The 25,941-nt window shown below is 48.2% G+C and overlaps 1 protein-coding gene across 1 annotated transcript in view; it reads right to left on the reverse strand.

Moving 5' to 3' along the window:
• Positions 1-20,384, reverse strand: part of RNASEH2B (ribonuclease H2 subunit B) — a 243,868-nt gene extending 223,484 nt beyond the window's left edge. The window contains exon 1 of the mRNA XM_086934946.1: positions 20,105-20,384. Within this exon, the coding sequence (XP_086791072.1) occupies positions 20,105-20,342 (238 nt within the window). The 5' untranslated portion in view covers positions 20,343-20,384. The remainder of the gene's footprint in view (positions 1-20,104) is intronic.
• Between the last annotated feature and the right edge of the window lie 5,557 nt (positions 20,385-25,941).

Raw genomic sequence — 25,941 nt, forward strand, 5'->3', positions numbered from 1 at the left:
TAAAATATTTAAAGACTCTGACTGTAGACCCACCTGTGGTCTTGTAGCAGCTACAGGGTTTTGGAAAGAAAATGAATATCCAGAAATCCTGCTTGTTCCCTCCGAGACCTATGGAGAGGTTGCTGCTCCTGCAATGGTCCTATGGTCTTTCAGGTACCTAGAGATTCAAGTTTATCATGCACCATGAGATGTGCTAAAGGAAATCTCGGGAAGATGATATCTGCTGCAATGAAATGTGTTTGGTTGTGGATAAAGTTGCTCCTATCGGAATCGGGACGATTGGCACCTCTTATATTTTTGTTGGACTTGATCTGTGAGGTGAGGCATACGATGGCACTGAAAAATTGCAGCCACGGAGGCCGCAGGGAGAACTGGCAGCTCTGAATTAGGAAAGCTATTACATTATTACATTGCTGACCAACTGCAGCGGGAGACGAAGTGGGTAAAACCTAGTAAGAGGAGATCAAATATCTGGGGCAAGAAGAATCTGGAAAAGGTCCGTTAACTGATGTGATGTTTCTGAGGGATGGCAGATGTGTTTACCTCAAATTCCTGAGGATTGCTGGCATTGTTGGAAGCAACGCTCGCTCCAGTCCAACAAAAAAGAAGCATATGCCCTAGAGGTCCTGTTATGGACACATCCACAATGAGTCAGATGGAATTAATTGTCAGAAAAGCTGGTTGGAAGAAGTTGCAGTTATCACTGAGAGACTTGCACGATAACAAAAAGATCACTACCTTTGAAGACTTAAGACAGACTATGCAAATCCTGGTGGGTCAGTTCTTAATATTCTGATCATCGGTGCGGTATATGAAATCCACTTGGACTCGGGGAGACGAGGAGCTAGCCCCTCGTGACATGCTGCAAAGCATGTTGACACAAGCTAAGGTAGATATCTCCCCTTTAATGGGTGCAAGAGAAAGGAATATTGGATGGGAACTCACTCCAAATACCAGAATACTCTTTGAAAGTTTCCAGAAATGCCCGATTCAGTTAATGAACTATAAGATACTCCACAGTGTATACCTGACATCAGGGAGGTTGCACAGGATCTTCTCAGGAGGCGCAAAACTGTTGTCTCAGTTGCCACGGTCCTAATGTGGATTTTTTGAAAACAGGTTATGCAGTTGCTTGGATCTTAAACATTATTGGGAAGTGGTGTTAGAACTCATTAAAGAGAACACTGGGTGGCACAACGATAATGTCCTTGTAGGAGTCCTGCTGAGCCTGTTTAAGAGGTAGAAGCTTACAAGGCTTGAGAACAGATTTGCAAACTATGCCTGGATGCTGTCCAAGCAAACAGATAAGCCATGTGGTGGAAACTCCTCTCTCACCCCACACCTGGATGAGAGAATTGTGGAAATGGACAGTGGCAGAGGGTGACACGTTGGCCATCTTTTAGAAATAAACCAGAGGAAGGCTGAATGTGACCAGATGGGACAAGATGATTATCACCTTGAAAGTCAAGATGGATGACAGACCACCTTATGAAGCGGCAGGCTTGGATTCAGGTGGGAGTAACAAAGCAAATCAGGGAGGAGTGTATGGCCCTGGATTAGTTGTAAAGGAGATAAGTGTAGATGGAAATGTGGTTCCGTTATGCCAATAAAATCACTCTGATGTTACTAAATAGATAGACATTGGGGGGGGCGTGGCTGAGCTACAGACCAAGATGGCTGCGTAGCTTTGGAGCTCCGCCGACCGCCCCGGAGATTCTACCACCCTGGAGGTATTAATACAACGATATTAGAAGAAGATGCACAGAAAAGCACTGGACACGCTGCACGAGGAAGCAGTGCCAGTAAAAGCAAAACAATGAGAAGTGTCACTTCATTGGAGCGTGAGAGAGGTAATGGGCCCAGAGAAGAGCTGAAGCCAGGGGCTAGAGAAAGCAGTGTCCGAGTGTCGAGCTGCCCTGCCGTATTTTGGAGAGGGACTGCTGACGCCATAAAGTGCGTGGAGATCAGGGCCCTCCCCAGTGATCCGACTGCTTTATACAAGCTAACAGCACAGCAGGAAGCATGCATCGGCGAGAGACATCACCTGTTCTCCGTGAATCGGTAAGCCCGCAGTTGTAGAGAAACACGGGTGAGTCTGGAGACAGCCTACCTGGTCGGACAATTCTACACCAAATTGCAATCTGCTGTAACCAAAAAAAAGAGCGCATGAGTACCCATGAGGCACCCCTGCTGCAACCTGCTCAAACTACATGAAGAAATAGTTGCTAAGGAGCCAGACCCGAGACGTTTCTTGGCCAGTACAGACAACCTGTGGCAGTACCCTGGCAACTAGGTCATTATTACAGATGCAATCAGGGAGCACGGCTGAAGGGTAGCTGGGGGCAAAAACGACTCAGCAGTATGGATGATGGATGGCAAATGAAGACCGAGGCCTCCCAAGGATGAAGACTAACCTACATTAAACTCCTTAAGAACCTGGCAGAACCACAAGTTGTGAGTGGGGGGAGGAGCTGAGCACTGAACACTGATAGTTACTGGCGCAGACATATTGCATCTAATTAACAGAAGTCACCTTCCTAGTTGCCACGGGCAAGGGCTACCCTAAACAACGCAAACTACCATTTGAGAAGGTTGGTGGGGGAGCCGAGTCGACCGGCGCCAATATGGCAGAGACATCACTGCGCTCCCACAGAGCCAGTCACAAAGCAGTGAGGCGTTCATGGGGGGAACTCAAGGTGCTGGACAGGCGCTACAGAGCCCTGGACAGGAGACTGGACAAAATGAGGTTCAGCATGAAGGGAGGCTGGAAACTGCAGAGGGACGGATCTCGGGACCTCGAACCTCGAATATGGCTCTACGCAGGCCACTAAGCACCTGGAAAGGATGGAGAGGATACTTAAAACTGTTGCCATTAAGAATGAGGACTTGGAGGCCAGGGGACGACGTAATAACGTATGCATAACATTTGTCCCAGAAACAACCATCACTGGTAGGTTGGATGGATTTGTAGAGGGCCTCCTGATTGATCTATTTGGACAGAACTCCTTTACTACAATATTTGTTGTGGAGCGGGCACACCGAACCTTGGGCCCCAGGCCCAACACTGGATGCCCACCACGCCCCTTACTGGCACGGCTCCTTAACTTTAACAACACAGCATTGTGCCTGGCCCGGGAAAAGGGAACATTGGAATGGCAGGGCTCCTCCATTGTACTATTCCCGGACTTCACTGTCATGGTGCAGGAAGCCCGCAGGAAGTTTGCATTGGTTAAAAATGCCTTGCGCAAGGAGGGAATCAGATACGGGATGTTATATCCCGCAAGATTGAAAGTGGATGCAGATGGTAAATCCCAGATATTTGAGTCGCCTGCGGCAGTGCAAGACTTCCTCAAATCACGCGATGTGGCGGAACACCCTTGAACATCCTCTCCCCCGGACAATCACCTCGTGTACCAGACACTAGCTCCAGTGTTGAACTATTCTCTGCTAGCTGAGGACCTAAATGCAAATAACGGACGCTGATAATTATTGCATGTGCCGTTATATATTTAAATGACTTGATTGCCTCCATGGTTGCTGTCAGAATTGGGGTTTTTTCTGCGTTGCCTCCCCCTCATGCTTAGGCACCTTACTTTATTGGAAGTCTTTTTTTGGGGTGGGATTACCTGTGAAGGTAATAAGGGGATGGGAAAGGGTGGGGTTGGGGTTTTGGGGCTTTCAGTCTCCTGTTACGATAGTAGATTTATCCTAGGATTGTACAATTGTATTACTGGTCCACAATGTAAATTAGATTCACAGAATAGTTATGGCGGGTAGCGTAAACCGGATAGGGAATATTAAACTAATGTCTTGGAATGTAAGAGGGCTTAATGAAACCCAAAATGTAAACAGGTATTGCATTATTTGCAGCGCCATCAGATAGAAATAGCATTTCTTCATGAAACGCATTACCACCTCAGGGGTTACCTAGGTGCGGAGCTAGTTTAGGGTCGACTCGATATTCGGCAGGGTACAGTACCTATACTGGAGGAGTGGCGATTTTAATACACAAGCCATTACCATTTAAAGCACTAGCGCCGGGACACCCCGTTGGGGTAGCTGCGCGCTTTATAAAAGACGCAATAATAATAATAATAATAATAATAATAATAATAATAGAGACTAACGTTCATTTGGCAGATAGATACCTGTTAGTAAAAGAATGGCCGAGAGGAAAACTATAGTTCTGGCTAATGTGTACGCTCCTAACATTGACAATCTGGACTTTTTTTTTACTGAACTTCATTCACAAATAGACAGAACGGGGGGCGGAACAAGATTATTTAGGCGGTGATTTTAACATTTTACTAGACACACGCCTTGACAGCACAGCCACAACTCCAGACTCGAAACCCAAGGCCAGACACACATTGACAAATCTGAGGTAGGCATACTCATTAACTGCCAGATGCACAAAGAGAAAGTAGCGTACACGAATTATTCAGCCCCACACAATGCATGAACTCGCCTGGCCTACTGGCTTTTAACTCCCAGAGTAGTCACGTGGCTCAATGAAATAACACACTTACCACACACTTTGTCAGATCACGCCCCAGTGGTGATTGGCCTCAAGGTCTCTGAAGCTGGAGATAGGGCGAGACAATGGTGGTTCCCAGAGATGGCGTTTCGAGATCCGGTGTTTGAGGCAGAACTAACAGTGGCGATCGATGAGTATTTTGAATTGAATACAGATTCAGTCGAAACGAAGGCCTCTCGATCGGAAGCATTTAAAGCATACATACGGGGGGTTTGTTTCTCCAAAGGAACAGGGATACTTAACCCCTTCACTGCGGCGGCTGTTCCGCCGCAGTGCTAAGGGGGTGGGGGGCCGCGCGGTGGTCCCGTGCTCGTGATGGAACCGCTCCGTCACGGCACACGGGTGAGCTGTGCTTGTGACGAAACGGTTCCGTCACAGCCCCGCCTGCGCTTCAGAACGTTAGCGCAGGCGCGGAATTTGCGCCGCGCAGGCGCGGCGAGAGGCCGTGACGGAACAGTTCCGTCACCAGCACAGCCCACCCGAGGCTCTTGACGGAACGGTTCAGTCACGAGCATGGGAGGGGTTAAAGATCTGAGACGAACACTAGAGCAGATTGAAGCCCCACTTGCGGCACTTGTCGCTGAACAGGTAAAGTCTTAAACTGTGGAGGGACTGAAACGCCGAGCGGCATTACTAACCGAGTTTCAGGAGGTGGCGAACTATGAAGTCTATTTCCTTGGGAAATAAGCAACAGCAAGGAAGTATGGGGAGGGTGAATGCCCGGGGCGCACACAAGCACGACTCAAACGGCCTAGTGGAGGGCAAACATAAATCACAGGATTAATCGGCAGAGATGGCGAGCACATATCCTATTGTGCAGGCAGAGAAAGAAGGGTATTAGCTTATTATAAAGACTTGTACACCACCAAGGTTTCCCCAGATACATTGGTTAGCAACAGATATTTGGATGAAGTGGCACTGGCCTGGCTGGAATTTTTTAGCTGAACCCTTCACAGTGGCCGATGTTGTCCAAGCAATAGAAGCAATGGATGGATCGGAGGAAGGGGGCCTAGATGGCTTTACTGGTAGCTTTTACAAGGCATTTAAGAAAACCCCAGCTCCGCATTTAATCAACGTTTACCAGGAAGCTATAGAGCATGGCAAACTCCTGCCGACACTACGGGAAGCTGTTATCACACCTCTCCCAAAGGCAGGCAAGGACCCGTTACAGGGCGGTTCATACAGACCCTTATTATTAAATTTTTATTATAAAATTCTGTATAAAATGTTAGCTACTAGACTTGCACTGAAAGTCGATCAAATGATATCCTCCGCGCAGGCGGGGTTCATCCCATATAGGTCAACAGCACTGAATCTGCGCACACTGTTCGCAACCTTGCACAGGATCGCGCCCACACTTCCAGCAGTGGTGGTCCTATTAGACGCCGAAAAGGCCTTAGGTTCGCTGGAATGGCCATTGATATGCGCCACATTGATCAGACTGGGGATGCCGTTGCGGTTCATTTCGATGGTGAGCCTTCTATATACGCGACCGGTTGCTCGAGAGTGGCTGCATGGTTCCTTAAACTCCTTCACACTATCAAGGGGGACCCGTCAGTGATGACCACTCTCCCCGTCGCTATTTGTAATAGCAATGGACCCACTGATACCCCATCTCCAAGATAATTACTCAGATAGGGGCATACAGTATAAAACGGGCCCCCTTTTAATAACACTCTATGCTGATGATATTATTCTCTATGTGAGGCAGCCGGACGAGAACCTAGAGCCCATACTTCAGGAGATCACACAATATAGTGCCCTATCAGGCCTGTACATTAACTGGTCTAAATCGGAAATCTTCCCCCTGACCCCGGCCCATTGTGAGCGTAGCATGGGACATCTGTTAAAATGGTGCAAAGACTCCATTAAGTACCTAGGTATACACATTCACAAAGACCTGTTGCAAATTCTCAAACTGAATTATGGCCCAGCAATGGAGAATCTGAGCAAGAAAATGGACCGATGGTTGAAACTGCCTTTTACTATGGCAGGTAGAATCGCTCAGATAGAGAAACTGTGGGAGGACAATCATCTTTATCTTTTTTAGAATATGCTAATACCCTAATACCCTAATACAGGAGTTCCTTTGTGAAAGCTCCTTTCTCATCTTATAAGACTGGTATGGGGGGGTGCGAGGGTTAAGCCCAGGGTCTATTGGGACACATTTACACTGCGATATGAATGGGGTGGATTTGGGATCCCACATTTACTACTTGGTGGCGCAGTGTAGCTTTTCAAGACACTGGTTCCATTCTGATGCCAGGATACCGTATCTGAGGCCGGAGGCGGACCTTTTTCACCCAACCGCCTTGTCTGCTTTATTGCCAATAGGCATGGCCCGAGACCCACAAGATCTGCAAACAGTGTCGAAAACCAGTTGGGCCTGGAGACAGCTCGTCCGAGCAACCGGGGTGCAAAATCTTTACTCTCCTAAACTCCCGCTGGTTGGGAATCTCTGGATCCCTATTACGCAGGAGAAAACAGTACAGCGCACTTTGGCCTGGACACTTTTGGGGACCTGTTTCCCAGGGGTCATATATTTTCACAGTTAGATGACCGGTTTAGTGAAGCCACATTCAAGGATCAATTTATATTGTGTAGGCTGCAGAGGGCACTTAGATCAATGATAATTAACTACCCACTAGAACCGCTGGACTTCCCACCATTGACACTTCTTATTAAAGATAGTAGCGGGGACCACCTGATGTACAAAACTGCTATCACTATGCTCCGAACTAAAGATGAGGGGACACGGCAGGCCTGGGAACAAGATCTGGGGCAGCCTCTCACAGACAACCAGGGGCAATATTGTTGTGAACAAACACGTAGTCTCCTTTAATCATAAACATAAAATATTACATTATAAGTTCCTACGTCAGGCTTACTTCACCCCTGCTAAAGTACACCAAATGGACTCAGCACGCCTGCACACTTGCCCAAGAAGCAATAGCCCGATGGCAGACTTTGCACAAATGACATGGAAATGTAACATGATGTCACAATTTTGGACAAGGGTGTTTCACAAACTATCTCGCATTACAGATAGAACTATTACTTCCTCACCCTTGCAAACATTGCTAGGATACGTGCAAGACATTCCTAAGTCCTCCTGACGCTTTAGTGCCTTGGCGTTATTGCTGGCGAAACGCAAAGTTGAATTGAATTGGGGGAACACCGGCGACGCTACAAGGCTGGATATTTAGTATGTCCTACTGTAATACCAATAGCGAACTTCATACACAGCTGCAACTCCCAGCATCTAGGCCACTTGATATATGGCAACCTTTCCGTTCATACCTACTAGCCCAAACATCAGTAGCTCGCAGACAAAGCAAACCTCTCAGGCATGTACACCTCAGGAAGCGGAGCAGAGTTGCTAGCATTAGTGAGTACTATGTGTGCACTCAAAATGTTTTTTTGTAATCCTTATTGAAACAGGACAAAAAATAGATAGAAATGAGGGATCGGTCCTGAGCTTAGTCTATCCCGGACTAGAAATATGTGGTAATGCTATGCCATCCACTACAGTTCTGATGATTGGGGTAGCATTTAAGATGCATTGCGAAGTTCCAGCTATAAGGTTTTAGCGCTGATTAGATTAGTATTGCCATACATGTAAGTGACAGGAAATTGTGATGTTGAAGTTGTCGAGACGAAAATTCAATATACAAATACATTTTTTTTTAAATTATTTTGTACTCGGCATGTGACTTACCATATCTGATAGCGGACCCAGCGGAGGAATTTCCGTGAGAAGTGCAGCGCCTGGGTGAAATTGACTGCCCGCCTCCCGCCGCCTAACTCCTTTAAGACCATGGAGTTGGGCCGCCGAGTGGAGCGTGGGCACCCAGGAACAAACTACATGGCCCAGCAGCCCTAGCGGCACACGTCGCAATCGTTTGGCGCCAGGAGGCGCTGAAATTGAACGTCAGCCCCAACGAGCGTGGGGAGCAAAAGCTGAAAGTGACAGCATGACCTGTGGGCTGATAGCGGACCCAGCGGAGGAATTGCGGTGAGAAGTGCAGCGCCTGGGTGAAATTGACTGCCCGCCTCCCGCCGCCTAACTCCTTTAAGACCATGGAGTAGGGCCGCCGAGTGGAGTGTGGGCAGCCAGGAACAAATTACATGTCCCAGCAGCCCTAGCGGCACACGTCGCAATCGTTTGGCGCCAGGAGGTGCTGAAATTGAACGTCAGCTCCGTCTCGCGGGGCAAAGGGCGGGCCGTCTGTGGCCGTCCGGGGTCGGACGCGGCCGGGCTGGGCACACTCTCTAACGCCGGAACTGCAATCATTTCCAGGTAACCGATCATTGCGCCTGTTATTGAGAGTTGCCAGCAGATCCTGTCTACTACATACAAAGGTCCCTTTGGAGTGTAGGGATACTGCAGGACTGCCGCGTACTCCTCATTATATTACTATAACTATACTGGGTTTGCAGTATTTCAGCGGACGAGCTGAACTCTTCGCTACCTTCGACTATTGGAATCAGTATATTGGGTCCTCTAGATAAATACTTTGCACGGGCAAAAAGGGACTTCGATAGAGAGATAGAGTTGGCAGAAAGGAGAGCAGAGCGCCGCCTCGGGTATGGGGGTAGGGTGGTGAACTTTGAGACCCTTGCTATGGGTCTGAGCGACCACCTACCGTTAAAAATTCTTCTCAGCACACCGGGAACAAAAACACCCTCACTAACTGAGACCCTGGCATCGACGCAAAATCTAGTGGTCGCACGCCAAAATGGTATTGCTTTAAAATGGAGTATGGTAGACCCCGAAAAAACCTTGCAAAAAATTGTGAAAGACGCTCTGCTCTCCCTTCATTACTAGTATGTTTAGAGGATAATCCTACAAATGGTGAAATCTTGGAGGCATTTAGCAATATCACTAGCAGGGAGTCTTGACTAGGAAGTGTTCAAGAAAAAACAATACTCCTAAGGGATGGTTTGAGACCCAATGCACCAAGACATATAAAGCCCTTAAAAAGGCCTTAAAAGAAACAATAAGGGATCATGCCATGATTAGAACACTTAGAAAGGCATATAAGTTAGCAAGAGATCAAAGAAAGAAGGCTATCAAGGAAAAAGCATGGCGAGACTTAATGAATGCGGCGGAAAGGAGAGATCCAAAGTTATTCTGGCAGGTAGTTAACTCACCATTTATTAACAACAAAGTGGCAGCTAAAATGGAAATCGCCATTGATGAAAACTCATGGGTGGAGTTTTTCTCAAAATTATATTGCAATGCCCAAGATGAGTCCCAATTACAGAGTAAACACTGCCCTATCCCGATAGAGTTTAATTTAGAGGAGGTTGTGACGGCTATAAAGTCCACTCAGAATAATAAAGCCCCGGGACCAGATGGGATCCCAAGTGATCTCTATAAAATGAACACAGATCTCTGGGCACCTGTCTGTCTACGAGTAATGGGGGCCTGCTGTGTAAAAGGTTTTGTTAAAACATGGGCAGAATCACTAATCATCCCAATACATAACAAGCATTTACAATGCAACGGTTTCGCCTTTGGAGAAGTTTACATTGCCAATAGTTTAACCTCTCGCAAATGTGAGAACTATTGTACCCTACGGACGACCTCAGCAGACAGCAATTACTACCACACACACATACACAGACCCATCCCCACACACCCAGAGCCAGCCACACCCAAAGCCCCCCCCCCCACACACACACACTGGAGCAGTCACACAAACACACACACACTGGAGCAGTCACACACACACAAACACACACACACACACACACACACTGGAGCAGTCACACACACACACACACACACACACTGGAGCAGTCACACACACACACTGGAGCAGTCACACACACACGCACACACACTGGAGCAGTCACATACACACGCACATACCCTGGAGCAGTCACACACACACACACCCAGGAGCAGTCACACACACACACACCCAGGAGCAGTCACACACACACACACACACACCCAGGAGCAGTCACACACACACACACCCAGGAGCAGTCACACACACACACACGCAGGAGCAGTCACACACACACACACACACACCCAGGAGCAGTCACACACACACACAGGCGAAACCTAAAAACCTCCCGCCCATGCTCATTACTTGATAAACAGTACCACCTCCGCCCTCCTACTTGCATTGACAGAATATCACGATACATTTTTTCATACCATGTTACATGTATCCCCAAGTTTTGGTTCATCCACATGAATCTCGTGAACCTACCAGGCACTTTAAGAGAACGTATTTACACCGGACACCAGGGTTGGGGGAGATTCATTTCTATTTAAAGGAGTCCGGAGCACCTACCCAGCAGTATTTCTTCCTCCTGTGACCGCCTGTTTACACCCCGAGGCTCGTGCTAAGGTGAGAACACAGGGCAGCACATAGTATTAAACTTAGGCAGTGCACACTTCAAAAACGCCAGAATAAGGGACACCGGGCCTTTAAATTCATACCAGTTTCTTGCACGTTTCTGTATACAATTCCATACAAGTAAGGCAAGAAAATGCCCACGCATGGGAATTTTGAAAGTCTGGTTTAATTACAAACGCATCTAAGTGCTGCACATAAAAATAACGTTTCAGTAAGACTCGGAAAACAACGAGGGGACCAGGAGATCTGAAAAACAGGCATGTTCAACGTGAATAAAACCAGAATGCACAAGTTCCAATAGCTTTACCATCTAAGACTGGCCAAAAGACAGTCACCCGAGAAATCCCCAGAGAGACCTGCTTCAAAGGAGGATAAAAACACAGCACAGCAGCGAGGGAAGCGGGCAACACTCCCACTGGGAGAGTCAGCCTCTGGAGTAAAAAAAAAAGTGAGGACAAATTCAGACGCTATGTTTTCAAGTCGTTTGAAAACTGATACTAAAAGGTCCTGTCGTGCATTTTCTGAGCACCAGAATTTCCCTTAAACCTGCTACCAACACTAGCCTCCCCGTTACAGAAATGTGCTTTGAGGGGAAAAAACGAACAAACAAAACATTTTGCACTGCCCACACATCCGAACACCGAATCAACTTCTTACATTAGAAAGCAAAAAGCACAAAAGGTAAGGCAGTTTTAGACAGCTCCGAACAACTCTCTCCATAAACGTGAATCAGACTGGAGACCACTGTTTTGTAAGTGTCCAGCAACAACTGGCCGTGGGTGAAAAACTGTCCATTGAATAGGTGCAACCAGTTCGCCGCACATAAACCGCATGTGCTGCTTTAAGACTTCCACCCAAACGAAACCTACAAACTAAAGATGGTCTTAATTAACAAGAATCACCAATTACAAACACATTTCTTAGATTGGAAGTTACTATTAGTTTGTCATTTCCCATGTTCTTGTGTAGTGCTACCCATGTTAGTACACTCCTCCTTTGCATAACCAGAGGTACAGGCGAAAAAAAATACACGAACACAATGGAAAATACAGGTGACATTATAGACAAATAAAAATGAACAGAAGCTCGTTTGTGAGACTAGCCATTGCATCGTATACAGCACCAGTCGGGTCTGCCGACCTCGCCACCCAACACAATAATACAGATAAGTAACATGTTTTCAGGCAAATGTGGCCACGCCTGTAGCCGAGTGGGCGAGGTGCATAGAACTAGTATGTATATCAATCATCAACATCTGAGGTAGTGATAGAAGATGGCTTTTTCCGTCTCAGAGGTTTGGCGAAATCCATAGCTAGTTTTGGGGTTGCGAATATCTTTGCATTTTCATCTGTGTTTATATGAGGGCGAGCGGGGTGAAGCATTGCATAGGGAATTTGTTCTTTCATTCGTAGTTTTTTGACACCTTGAAATTCTTTCCGCGCCGCCTGGACTGTGGCCATAAAATCAGGATAAAAAGACAGAACATTTCCCTAGTAGTTTATGATACCCTTCTGACGAGAAATGCGCAGTATAGCATCACGCTCCTTGAAATTCAGTGGGAAAAGAAAGACACGGACAGCGGGCGGGAGGGGGGCATAATAAACATTTTTTTGTCAACAGTAAACAGTATTTCAGAGGCAATTCAATTGAGCTAATGTTGACTGCGGGCCTCGCCTTTTCCCTTGGACTGCGGCCGCCGTTTGCCAACGAGGCTTGCAGGCGGACAGCCAATCCCAGCTGACAGGTTGTGATTATTGTATTAGCTGTCAGCTGAGCCTGGTTCAGACCAGGCAGCGAACGGGTGCGCTCTAGGACCCGGGGGAAGCCCGCGGATCCGCCGCTCGTACACACACACACACCGCATTGCCATTAGAGCGGGTTGAATGGCCGGCTCTCGCGCGCTGCCTGCCGCATCCTTTACGCTGGGGCAGCAGCCAGCGAGGGGAAGGATGAGGAGGTGGCCAGCTGGGTGTTTTATTGTTATGGTTTGCACGCCCCTGTGTAGACCCTCCTTCTGCTCCCGCCTCCTCTGCCCCTTGGTTCGGCCCCCCCACTCCCCAGGGGGAGGGGGACAGTGGCTGGACCGGGGGTCTCAGTGGAGGCCACCCCTGGGAGGCAGAGCCCGCGCACCCAATGATTGGCTGGAGATAAGGGGAGCAAACAGTGTTGCCAGATTGGGCTAGATCACTCACAATTTGGCTATTGTTTTCTGGTTGTGCGGTAACATTTTGGTTTGTGCTAGTTGCCAGATTATAAATATATATCCAGCGCTCCAGCAAAGTAGTATGTTAAAGCGCTTTACTAGACAAAGATTTACTTGGCAGCCTGCTGCAACATCAATTCCTATGCATTCACCGCCTGCTTGACGCTGTCCCTGCTCCTTCTTCCTTAAAGTAGCAATAGTGGGCTTCATTGGGCTACTTTTTGGTTGGCTTTGGGCTAGAGAATGCTTAAAAAATCTGGCAACACTGGGAGCAAAGGCAGGGAAAGAGAAAGAGCGGGCCCACCAAGCATTGGGGCTGGGCCAGCTCAGCCATAAATTTAAGGTAGGAATTTGTTAGGGAGATAAGGGCTATTTAAGGGTGGGCACCGGGCACAAGGCCCTCTTTCTCCGGGGAATTTTGGCAGGAGAAGAGGTGCGGCGTCGACATAGTGCGAGGTGAGGTGGGGGGAGGGGTGGGCCTAGGGGGCCAGGAGAGAATGGGCGGGAGAAGGGCACTGGGAAGCAGGGTGGGCTGGGCGGCGGTGGCCGGGAGCGAGGTGCAAGAAGAGGGGGTAGAGGGTGCAATGCAAGTGAAATGTTAAGAGCGGGCGGGGGTCAGGCCTGGGCTATGCAGGGGGTTGGTTTCTGGTTGGGCAAATGCAAGGCTCTTTGTGGCTGGAATGGGGTGCTGTCCGAGTGGCTCGTGCCGCGCGCGGGCAAGGCCATCGCCGAGTACCAAGTAATGGTGTCAAAAGGATTCGCACACAGATATGGTCTAATGGGCGTCGTGTGGGACGGGGCATGCGCCGGGTGCCATGGTGCTCAGGCAACAATAATAACAGCAGTGGGGGTGAGACCGAGCGAATGAGAGTAGGTGCGAAGGAAGGGAGTAGCAGGCCTCGGGCCATGTACGCAGTGAGTGGTGCCCGGGAAAGGGTGCCTGCTGTAAAGTTTTGGGGGCGCAGGGGAGGCAGGGGGTGCGGGGTTGGGATCAGGAGGGTGGCTTGGCAGGACAGTGGGGAGGGAGGCTTGGTGGGGGGCGGGTGAGGGCGTGGGGGCAGAACTGCCAGCACGGGGTGAGGTCGCGGGGTGCAGTGGCCCTCAACAATGAGGGGAAGGGAATAGAGAACGGCACAGAGGGCTCGATGTCAGGGAGGACCGGGAGTAGGGGTGTGCTCTGCCACAGGGCGGGTGGGGGAAATGTAAATGCCGGTTGGGCATGCAAGACACGGAGGGTGTCAGGTTTGCTGGAGGTAGGATGATAAGTACTCATTCGTCGGCGAGGGGGAGCTCTCGAAGCAGTGGGGGCCCTGTTTTGGAAGGGAGGTCTCGGGAGGCGACAAGAGGTGGAGGGGCGCAGGGCGGGCGGCGGTGGGGTCCCGGACTGCGGGGGTCAAGGGAAGGAATGCTGAGGAGAGGGTTGGATAGACGGATCAGTTGACGAAAGTCAGGGGGGAGGCTACGTCTAGACCTTGAGTGCGGTTTCAAGGGATCGGGAGGGGTATGCAAGAAGAGGGCAAGGTCAACTCTTAAATAAAAGAACGGGAGGGTAGGTAAGGAAGGTGCGGAGGGACTATGGGAGGCGCAAAGACGTACATACTAGGATAGCGATAAGGGGCGCTAAGCGAGGAGGCATAATGGGGGTCTGATGGCAGGGTTAAGGAGGGATGAATTGGGTTTGCGGCCATCCAGGAGAAAGAATGTGGGGAGTTAGGGTGATGAGGGCGGGCGAGAGACCTACAGTTAGGTGCCATTCGGAGAATAGGCCTCCAATGCAAAGGGAGCGGAATTAAGAAGAGCTAAGCATGTGTAGCATCAGCAGATGTTTTGATTGGCACTCGTGGCGAATAGGCACGAAAGGTATACGGCAGAAATTAGGCACAGATAGTAACTAAGGCACCGCGCATAAGAAGGTCTAAGTGGTGTCCGGCCAGGCAGGGGCGCGCGACGGAATGGGGCAGGGTTGCCAGGGTGCTCAGGCAACAACAGGGACAGCAGAGGGGGTGAGGCCGAGCACATGTGGGTAGGCGTGAGCCGTGGGATAGGCGAGCCCTCGGGACTTGTGCCAGTGAGGGGCGCGCGGGAGGAGCGCCTGCATGTAAGCGTTAGGGGCGCAGAGGCGCGTCGTGGGTGCGTGGTTGGTGTCGGGAGCAGGAGGTGGCTTGGCCGGACAGTGGGCAGGGGAGTTGGGTGTTCGGTGGGAGGCGGGCGGGGGCTTGTGGGCAGAACTGACGACACGGGGCGAGATCGCGGGAGTGCCGCGCAGACAGTGGCCCTCAGCAATAAGGGGAAGGACATATTTAACGGCGCGGAGGGTTCGTTGTCAGGGGGGGGCAGGGGTAGGAGGGTGCTCTGCCACGGGGCGGGTGGGTACGGTTGCGCCCAGGGCGGTGGGCTCAAGGACAAGAAGGGAGTGGTTGGGGATGCAGGCCAGGTGGGCGTAGGGTAACTGCCGGTTGGGCATGCGAGACACGAGGGTGTCAGGTTTGCAAGTCTGTATGTTTTTCAACTGGTTCTTGTGTAAGTCAAAAGTTGCACATTTGTTTTCCGCTTGTGACCTTCAGTCCTTCTGCTTGAAAGTGGGTCCTGTGTGGGGCACTCTGGCACCTTCGGGTGGGGTTCGCGCTATATAGGGTCGCATAGATGGATAAATGAAGGTGTGATTAGAAGTGCGCATTTGTCGGGGGGGAGAGGGGGGCTGGGCAGCTCTCGAAGCAGTGGGGGCTCTGTTTTCGAAGGGAGGGCTCGGGAGATGACAAAAGGTGGAAGGGCGCAGGGCGGGCGGCGGCAGGGTTCCGGACTGCGGGGGTCAGAGGAACGATATGCGGGAGGGCTGATTGGAAATACGGAGCGTGGACGAAAATCAGGGGTTTATTTGTTTGTGCATTTTTTGTGTGGCGCGGACTTTGCCCGGGGCTGTCAGGGCGCTTCACGAAGGGGGCAGGGGTGAAACATAGTGAGGAACATTGCAAAAGAGCAGATTGCGAAGGCATACGTGACGTTGCATAAGGTGGTGGTGACAATTGTGAGCAAGCAAAATACATGAGGTGGGAAAAAATCGTGAGCAAGCAAAAAATGCATGAGGTAGTAAAGGTAATAGTGACAATTGTGGGCGGACGGAATACGCGAGGTCGTAAAAATTGTGAGCGGCCAAAAGTGCATTAAGTGTGAAGGGGTGCACGGGGGGAGGGGGTGGTTGGTGTGCACTTATAGGAGTAAAAGGCTTGAAGGCTCGAAGGCTAGACGGTGAGTGCAGCCCCAAGGGACGGATGGGTATGCATGGGCTGCTGGCAGAGGGCGTAGCGTGGCTACACCGACAGGTAGCGTCATTCGAGTAAGAGGGCGATGTCGCCTCTTGCTGGCCATTTGGGGGCTCCTAGCGGAGCGAACAAAAAACAAGTGTCACTTTGCTATGAAGGGGGAACGATACAGTAAACGAGGGATGCTTAGAATGTCAGGCGCAGTCCCGTGGAAATTCACGTGGGTTTGGGCGGGGGGGCGGGAGGGGTAGCGGCAGGGCGCAAATAACGGAACAGTGGGGATGGGAGATGGTAAGGGCGCCAAAGGGAGGGGGCGTTTTGTGCCTGCATGGCTCCGGGTGGTGCATCGGACCAGACTGGGTGTGTGGGGTAGGATTCCGCCCTGCCACTGAAGAGGGTTGCTGCTTCGCGAGCGAAGGGATAAAATCCTGAAGGGAGTAACCGAGGCCTCGCGCACACAGCTTCGGGGTCCTCAGGGAGGCAGGGGGGTCTCCATCCTCGGCATTGTGTGTGCGCACGGACCCACCGACCGACCCGTTACCTCTCGCGGCACCAGGGGGTGACAGATTGCGGCATCCCTTGCTGCCGCCTGCTCGTGTGGATTATCGCTTTATGGTTCCGTCCTGCCTGCGGGATTATGCATGCTTGCATATAAAGAAGGGAGGGGGGCAAACACAGGGACAGCGGGCGGGAGGGGGGGTGAAAAAGACACGGACAGCAGGCAGGAGGGGGCACAACTTACCTCATAAAGGAGAGAACAAACAAACAAGTCATGTCCCGGGCCGGCAGCCAATCACAGCGCGGCCCGGGAATGACGTCACGGGGTGTCCCGGCCGGCAGATTCAGGGGCGTGTTTTTCGCGCTCTCCCCTTCCCATTGGCTGAAAGGTAAAATTCCAGCCAATGGGAAGAGGAGAGGGCGGTCCTTAAAAAAAGACACAGAAACGCCCCTGCATCGCGTTTTCACGGGAAAGCGTGATTGACAGCCTCTGTCTCCCAATGGCTAGCGTCCATTTATGGAGCTAGCCAATGGGAAACAGAGGCGGTCCGAACATCCATACTGTTGACAAAAGTTTTCGATCTGGGCGGGGCACTGCGTGTCCTCGCCAGGTCGAAACCTAAAAAGGGGGATAGGGAAAGCCCATCAAATTACAGACCGATATCACTATTAGATTCCCTAGTGAAAATTGCAGGAAGAGTGGTCCTGACTAAACTACAGGATTGGGCAGAAGAAAAGAATATCCTGACACCAGTACAATACGGATTTCGGCTAGGGATGGGCACAGTGGAGCAAGTTTTAAATTTTGTCCATTACAGGGGAAATATACTAGAGCAAAAGAGAGATGTTTTACGCAATTTTCGTCTGCGTAATACACAACAAATTATGGAAAACATTAGAGGAGATGAAAGTGGACCCAGCTATTGTTCTCTTTTTGAAACAATTATACTCGAATCCTACCGCCATAGTAAGGTATGGGCTGGGGGGGGAATGCACTAGGTCCTTCCGCATACAGAAGGGGGTGAGGCAAGGATGTGTGCTGGCCCCATTCCTTTTCTCATTATATACTAACAGCTTGGAGAAGGAATTGGGTGCCAGCAACATTGACTCTCCAAAGGTTGGGAATAGGCAGATCAGCTCCCTTTTGTATGCGGACGACGCTGTGTTGATGGCAAGAACAAAGGTTGGCGCCCAAAAAGCATTAAATAAATATGTAGACTACATGGAGGATAGGGGCCTTAAACTGAACGCTAAAAAGTTCTTTGTGATGGGATCTGGCAAAGGTGGAGCAATATGTAAGCAACTCAATGTGGCAGGTCTTCAATTACAAGCTACAAAAACATTCCCATACCTAGGAGTCACAATCGAGGCAACAGGGGCTTGGGGCCCCGAGGTGAAAAATAGATCTTTAGCCTTTAAACGCTCGGTTGCACCTGTAAAGCACTTTGCTAGTAAATTGGGCAAAAAACAACCAGAAATAATGCTCAGTATATATGTGGCTAAGTGTAGAAGTATTGCTCTGTACGGAGCAGGGATATGGGGATATCATGACGCCACAGCGCTCCAAATCATCGAAAATAAATTTTTTCGATACCTCCTGTCCCTTCCAAAAAGTATATCTGTCTACAATTGTCACATGGCATTAGGAATGGAATACCTGACAGACCTGATTAAAATCCAGCCAATTCGGGCGACGCCAGAATTGGGCCTAAATCGAGAAGTAATTAAGGACGTCATGGCACTAGACAATGTAAAAAGTATCAAATGGCTTGAGTACGTGAGGAAAGTCCTGATGGACATTGAAAGTCCAGAATGGTACTACAAACCTGAACTAATTGGGAAAACCCCTAAGAAAGCCTTAAAAAAATCTATGTATGGAACATTTCAACATTTTAAGGCTTGGGAGTGAAGTCAGTAAAAGATCTGTGCTCGAACACCAGCCGCTGCTGACTACTTATAAAATACAACCATACCTAACCATCGTGACTTTGGGGTTTGAACGCTTTGTCCTGACTAGATTCAGGTTCAACATTTTTCACCACTTGGTTTCATATCCTGATAAAAATGACTGGAATAGAACTTTGGCCCCCTGCCCATGTGACAATGTATCCACCCAGTCCACTTTCCATCTTGTACTAATATGCAAACTATATAAGAAAGAGCGTGCTAGATGGTTGAAACAATATTTGAGAGGTGGGGATGGCGGCAATGTAGGCCGGCTTATCTGAATCTCCAACAACTAGGAAACCCTCTGTGCATTAGGTCTATGACGATGTTTTTAAAAAGTGTTTTGAAACTACGGAATTCACTATGAACTTTTGATTAATCGATTAATCACCCCAATTGATTTAATACTTTTTTATAATTATTTATTATGTGTATTTGTAAAGTGATATTTTTTGTATGAACTGCTTTTATGATTTTTAAAAAAAGGTGAAAATCGAATAAAGCTTTAAAAAATTGAAATTGACTTACCATATCACAGCTCAACTAGTATATACGTAAAAAAAAAGCAAATTTACCTAAATCCACCAAAACTTTCCAATGCACCTCAGCCAGACCGAACTTTTTAATCAAAGGAAGGTCGCATTTTTGGCCTATGTAGTTTCGCTTTTAACTATACAAACGTAGGTTTAAAAATCCTGGCATGTAATATTTTGGTTTAAAAAAAAACGTTAAAAAACCACTAGTTCAGGCTGAAGGTGTTAGCTAGACGATGACATAAGGCCACTTGACATATTGGATATGCCATGTGTTACTATAGATGAACATCTGCGTTGGGTAGAAATTCGAATGTACTGCAAGAGTCACATTAAAGTACCAAATTGCACCGCTACCGCTAATCCCTGGAGAATAAGAGCCCACACAACGTATTCATACAATCATGTACAAGTGCAAACACATTTCAAAGTTTGCCTACTCCGAAGCTTCAAACAAGAGCACGAAAAGTAACAAAGTAAATAGTATAAATACAAGACAACTCAGTGTACTGCAAGTCATGTCTTGCAATATATAAAATAAACATTGTGCCTTAAAAGTGTCGAATTTAGAGGGTGAAAGTTATTTTCCACACCACAGGGTTACTTTAAATAAGGCGGCTCACGTGTGGAGTTGCACTTCAAGTCTCATTTCTTTGTTTATGAGTCGAGCACCGCTACATTTACAGAGGAAAATCCCGAATAAATGTATGCAGCCCGGTTTGTATGCGCGGATTTCGGCACTTTACCTTGCCCAATAAGCACCCACTGGTCACGCTGGGTGTCCGACTGACGCTTCTTCTTGGTAAGCATCCCAGTGTCAGGCTGAGTACTGTCTGCTTTAGCGCGCGTACACAAGCGCAGCTCCACGACAGGAGAAGAGGCAGAGCAAGTCGAAGCTTGGCGGCAAATCGTACTAAGTACAGCTTCTGCTGGGTTGGGAATTATGTAGCAAAGCCAGAACGGAGCTCCATGCAAAGCGCACATAACATTTGTTACCTCCCATCTGTGACATGTGTGGTTATAATATAGCATTGCCGTTGCATGCGAATGACGTAACGAACATACCCAATGTTTCCCACACTAGCAGTCTGGCCGTTCCCCCCGGTGTACGCTTGCATTGGTATGGCCCACTAGTCGTGCGAAGCGAAACTGAAAGTGGAGGTGCATCTAAATACCACCGAAGAAGCGTTTGCGTGAGATCTGCATAGTGGTAGTTGCATCTCCGTTATGTCAGGGTGTGCTATTTAGGGCACATAAGTAAGCCGTTTGACAGGGTGTGCTTTTGTTAAGGATAATGCAGTACGGTTACTTTTGTAACTACGGGGAGAGGTACATAGTTGCCGAGGTTTCAAATGGCTATGTATGTATGACATTTTCATAATTTCAGTGTAATTATGAGTGACATTTCAACAACTATAAGTGACGCTTTCTCGCGAGCAAAATCAAAATATGAAGACGAGGGAAATATATAAATATCAGAAACTGCACCCATTTGAGCAACAAGAAACAATTATCTTAAAACTGGAAAACACCAGAAATTGAAGGGCACTAACCAGAGACAGGCTTGACACAGTTTGAAAGTGAACCCTACTACATTACGTCTCCAGTCTCAACCTTGCGTTGACCATCATACTAACACTACTCTTGTTTGGGCGATGTATACTTGGCGCAGTCTGCTCGTAGGATTGCACGTGCATACAAGTCAACATTTTAGAATAGAAATGAGGGAGATAAAACAAGCATTTGCAATGCAATAGGTCTCGCATTAGGAAAGTTTGAGCTATTGATATTGTAAATTACACAATTTTTATTTATGTGTTGGTTTTGAAAATAGCAAAATTAATAGCTTTGTCATTTAAAATGCCAATAGTTTTAACTTTTGCAAATGTGACACCTGTAGCATTTGTAATGCAATATGTCTTGTATTTACCTGACTTAGATGTATTGATATTACAAATAACAATGGCTTTTAATTTTTTGAAATAATTAATACTTAAAAGTTATTGTAATTTATAATGGCAATAGCTTAAACTTTTGTAAATAACTTTTGTAAAGATTATGTTCAGTGTATTTTATTGTGATGAAAATTCAAGAACAGAAGTGAAATATTAACATCTTTTTGTGACATTTGTAATAAAGCTTGAAACATTGAGAGGACATATTTGAACCAGTTGTTGTTGAATGGTTGCACAGATTGATGCTGTGGTGGCGCTGAGTGATGTTGTAGTGGCGACGAGTGATGCTGTGGCGTTCAGTGATGCTGTGGTAGCGCATAGTGATGTTGCGGTGCCCTGAGTGGTGATGCTGCGGTGGGGCTGAGTGATGCTGTGGTGATGCGATAGATTGGCAGAGTGAGTGCGATAGATAGATAGATAGATAGATAGAGGGAAAGCGATAGATAGATAGAATGAGTGCGATAGATAGAGTGAGGACAATAGAGTGAGGGCGATAGATAGATAGAGTGAGGGCGATAGATAGGTAGATAGACAGATAGATAGATAGAGTGAGGGCGATAGATAGACAGATAGAGTGAGGGCGATCGATAGATAGATAGATAGAGCGAGGGTGATAGATAGAGTGAGGGCGATAGATAGACAGATAGATTGAGGGCGATAGATAGAGTGAGGGCGATAGATAGAGGGCGATAGATTGAGTATGGGCGATATATAGATAGAAAGATAGAGTGAGGGAGATAGATAGATAGTTGATAGAGTGAGGGCGATAGATAGATAGAGTGAGGGCGCTAGATAGAGTGAGGGCGAAAGATAGATAGAGTGAGGGCGATAGATAGAGTGAGGGCGATAGATAGAGTGAGGGCGAAAGATGGATAGATAGATAGATAGATAGATAGATAGAGGGTGACAGTAAACATCCTGTATTCGAGGAATTTACTGTATGCAATTTTAATTTTGATTCAACGTTTCAATGCGTCCCCTCGAGCACCTGTGTTATACTACTAATATAAATGAATTTGCAGATGTTAATCACTGTAACCAAACAAAAGGAGGTGGACATGTGGCCTCTGGCTTCAAAGGCACAAAACCTGAGTTCAGATCTTAGTTCCTGCACATAGGCAAAGCGTCTTATCTGACAGTTTTGTGCTTTCTGAGCGGGCGGGCACAGTGAGTGCTGAGAAGCCGGACTACCAGTGTGCTCATTGTTTTGACTGCCTCCTTACAGTTTTTTTCTATCCAGCCATGAAGTGAAGGCACCTCAGCAAGTTAACTACACCACATATTTCTGCGTGCAAGAAGAAGTATCTGGGGTCTGATTCCAGTCGGGGCGAGGTAGACGTTTATCCTTTTTTGACCAACAAAGTCAGTTTGAAATGGACAGTAAAATAAATACCTCGTTCATGTGAATAAACAACGAATCGTGTCATATCCTGCAAATTCAGTGTCTGGTGTCTTATCTGTAAAAATAAGAACTGTTGGGACTTATGCTCAAACATAAACTCAGTCACGCTGAAGATAGTACACACTCACGACACACTGAAAAGTGACAGATGAAAGTACATTCTGCGTTTGTTCGTTACTGCTGACTATGAGCAGCCTGGGATTTCTTCTTGGGTTTCCCATTGATCTCTCAAGACCAACAGATATATGTTAGAGCCTCTGGTATCAATCCCGCACAATTCAGCTGTCAGCCGACTAGAGCATCACCACCACTAGATGTGTGGAGTAGGGTCACGTGCGCATACAAACACCCTGATCACCTCACACCCAGCTCTGCCAATCACCCCACACCCAGCTCTGCCGATCACCCCACACCCAGCTCTGCCGATCACCTCACACCCAGCTCTGCCAATAACCTCACACCCAGCTCTGCCAATCACCTCACACTGAGCTCTACCAATCAACTCACAGCCAGCACTACCAATCACTCCACAGCCAGCGCTACCAATCACCCCACAGCCAGCTCTGCCAATCCCCCCACACCCAGCTGTACCAGTCACCTCACTCCCAGCCTCCAGCCCTTCCTGTTCTAACACCAGTGGGTCGTCCATGGGGTCTGGGGTGAACCCGCAGGCTTCAGAGGTGGCTGATTTTCAGATGCAAACGTACAGACGGCCGCCTCTGATGCTCGCTACACAAACTGATGATACTGACCGACTGCGGCCCTCTGCTCCCGGTATCTCTTTAGCGCCTTGTTGCCAGGCAGATCGTGCACATGGCACTATTTGAGCCTGCCTGCCTTCTCAGTTGGCTGGTGTAAGTTTTCAACTTTCGTTCAACAGAAGGCCTTGGCAACCGTTTTATGAGCCAATTCAATCTCTGCACACCAACAGGTCCCGGGCAAAATCAGCCTCACGCGAGGGACGTAGCTTGGGCAATAAGATTGGGGGGCTTCTGATTTACTGACAGTCACTCTGGCATATCATTTCAAAATACATTTACTCTAGAACAAGCAGGGCACATATGCCGAAAGCAGTGCAATGATTGCATGCAAGGCATGTTAATCGCTGCTTGTTGCCACCCGGTCTCCTTTGGGGTGTGTGTGTGTGTGTTTTGGGTGGGTGGATGGGTGGGTGATGGAGGAGTCAATGGGCAGGGGGGGACTACTAGACTCGTTACACCTCTCATTTCAATGTTGGGCTCTTGACTGTGAAACCGAGATAAGCTATCAAACGCAAACAAGGAAGCAGCCTTCTTGGTTTTCTGCTTCATGCAGCCAGAAACGACCTCGTTCACGTGAATAAACAACAAATCGTGTCATATCCTGCAAATTCAGTGTCTGGTGTCTTATCTGTAAATAAGAACTGTTGGGACTTATGAGCAACATACACTCAGTCACGCTGAAGATAGTAAACACTCACGACACACTGAAAAGTGGCAGATAAAAGTACATTCTGCGTTCGTTCGTTACTGCTGACTATGAGCAGCCTGGGTTTTCTTCTTGGGTTTCCCATTATCTCTCAAGACCAACAGACATATGTTAGAGCCTCTGGTATCAATCCCGCACAATTCAGCTGTCAGCCGACTAGAGCATCACCACCACTGGATGTGTGGAGTAGGGTCACCTGCACATACACATGCAGACGTTCCTTGCACAAATATTACACGCACATACACACATTACCATTGCACTCTCGAAAACGGCAGAAATGGTTGCCGCAAAGCTCCGAATTTTTTGGAATCGGGGGCGTGTTTTTAAGTTTGAGTGACGGATGACATCACAGATAGAAAGAACCTAAAAAACACCCCCGAATCCGAAAAAGACGGGGCTTAAAGGGAGTGACGCCCTTCTCCTCCAATGGCTGGCCAGCATTTACGAGGCCAGCCAATGGAGAAGAGGGGCGGGTTCAAGCCCCCTACACCAAGAAACATAAAATCTTCAGAGCTCTGCCCTCTGCTTACGCAGTGCGACAGAGTCCCCGACCTAAAAAATCTTCAGAGCTCGGCCCACTGCTAACGCAGTGCGACGGAGTCCTCGACCTAAAAATGTTGTGCACTGGCCTGCGGGAGCAGGTTACTGGCAGTGCATACTCTGACTCACTCAAAACTAGCCCCTGTTGGCAGAAGCTCACTGAGAAATCGGGCTTTTGAATGCAAGAATCGGGAGGCAGGAGATGCCTTAAAATCTGTAGTCTCCCACCTGAATCGGGAGGATAGGCACGTATGTACATGCAACATGCTAATCCAATTTTAGGCATTTGGGTGGTCGGTCCACAACTGATCTAGTGAATCCAATTTTAGGCATTTGGGTGGTCGGTCCACAACTGATCTAGTGTTTAGAGTTTGTGCTTCTCTTAAGGCACGTCTGTTTGACAACTTTATCCACTAAAGTTCCGAACATGTATGTTTCAATTTGACATTCTCAGTTCTGTACATATGTATATCTGAGTAATAATGGTTCATAACTCAATTTTTCTACCAAATCATGTGCAGTGTTCTGATGTCAACTTGACGCGGGCTGCTCTACAGAAATGGTCAAATCGATAAGGAATTTAAATGTGCACAACCCCACCCTTTAGTCGATCGTGTGAACACCCTATCATGGTGCTGAGCCGCTGAATGCTCCTTCCCTGTTGCAGTTTGTGGCCAGGCTTCTGAGCTCGGTCCTACTGCGCTGCGCCGTAGGCATCAATTTATTGAGCTTGACAGGCGGTTTTCGAGCTGCTTGTAAGAATGAGATCTGTATGGATTCGTGGCCTGGGGTTTCTTGGAGCTATTGTGAAGGAGATTTATGGTGGAAAAGAAAGGGGACCAATGGGGACTATCACTTACCTCAACTGGGCTCACTCTTCATGGGTCTGGCATCAGCGAGCCCACGCCCTTCTGCAAATAAGCACCCCCCAGCATTTTCAACAAGTGCAAATGATGGAAGATGTGTGTGATTTGTATGTTCACGGTACCGTTCACAGCCCCCCATGTCTACCACCCGGTTCCCAACCACAAAGTCCATAGCTCTTCTTTTATTGCTTTCAGTGTCTCCCTAACATGGCGTTGGACTCCGTTCCACTGTCCCAGAACTTGCATGGCCTCTATCTGCAGGAAGAGAGCATCCAGTCACCATTCGGCCACTTTAGGACATTCTCAGGCTGCTGGAAGTAGACAGGCATGATGACGGGAGATAAGAAGGT

This window comes from Lissotriton vulgaris, chromosome 8 (genome assembly GCF_964263255.1).
Source record: "Lissotriton vulgaris chromosome 8, aLisVul1.2, whole genome shotgun sequence".
NCBI lineage: Eukaryota > Metazoa > Chordata > Amphibia > Caudata > Salamandridae > Lissotriton > Lissotriton vulgaris.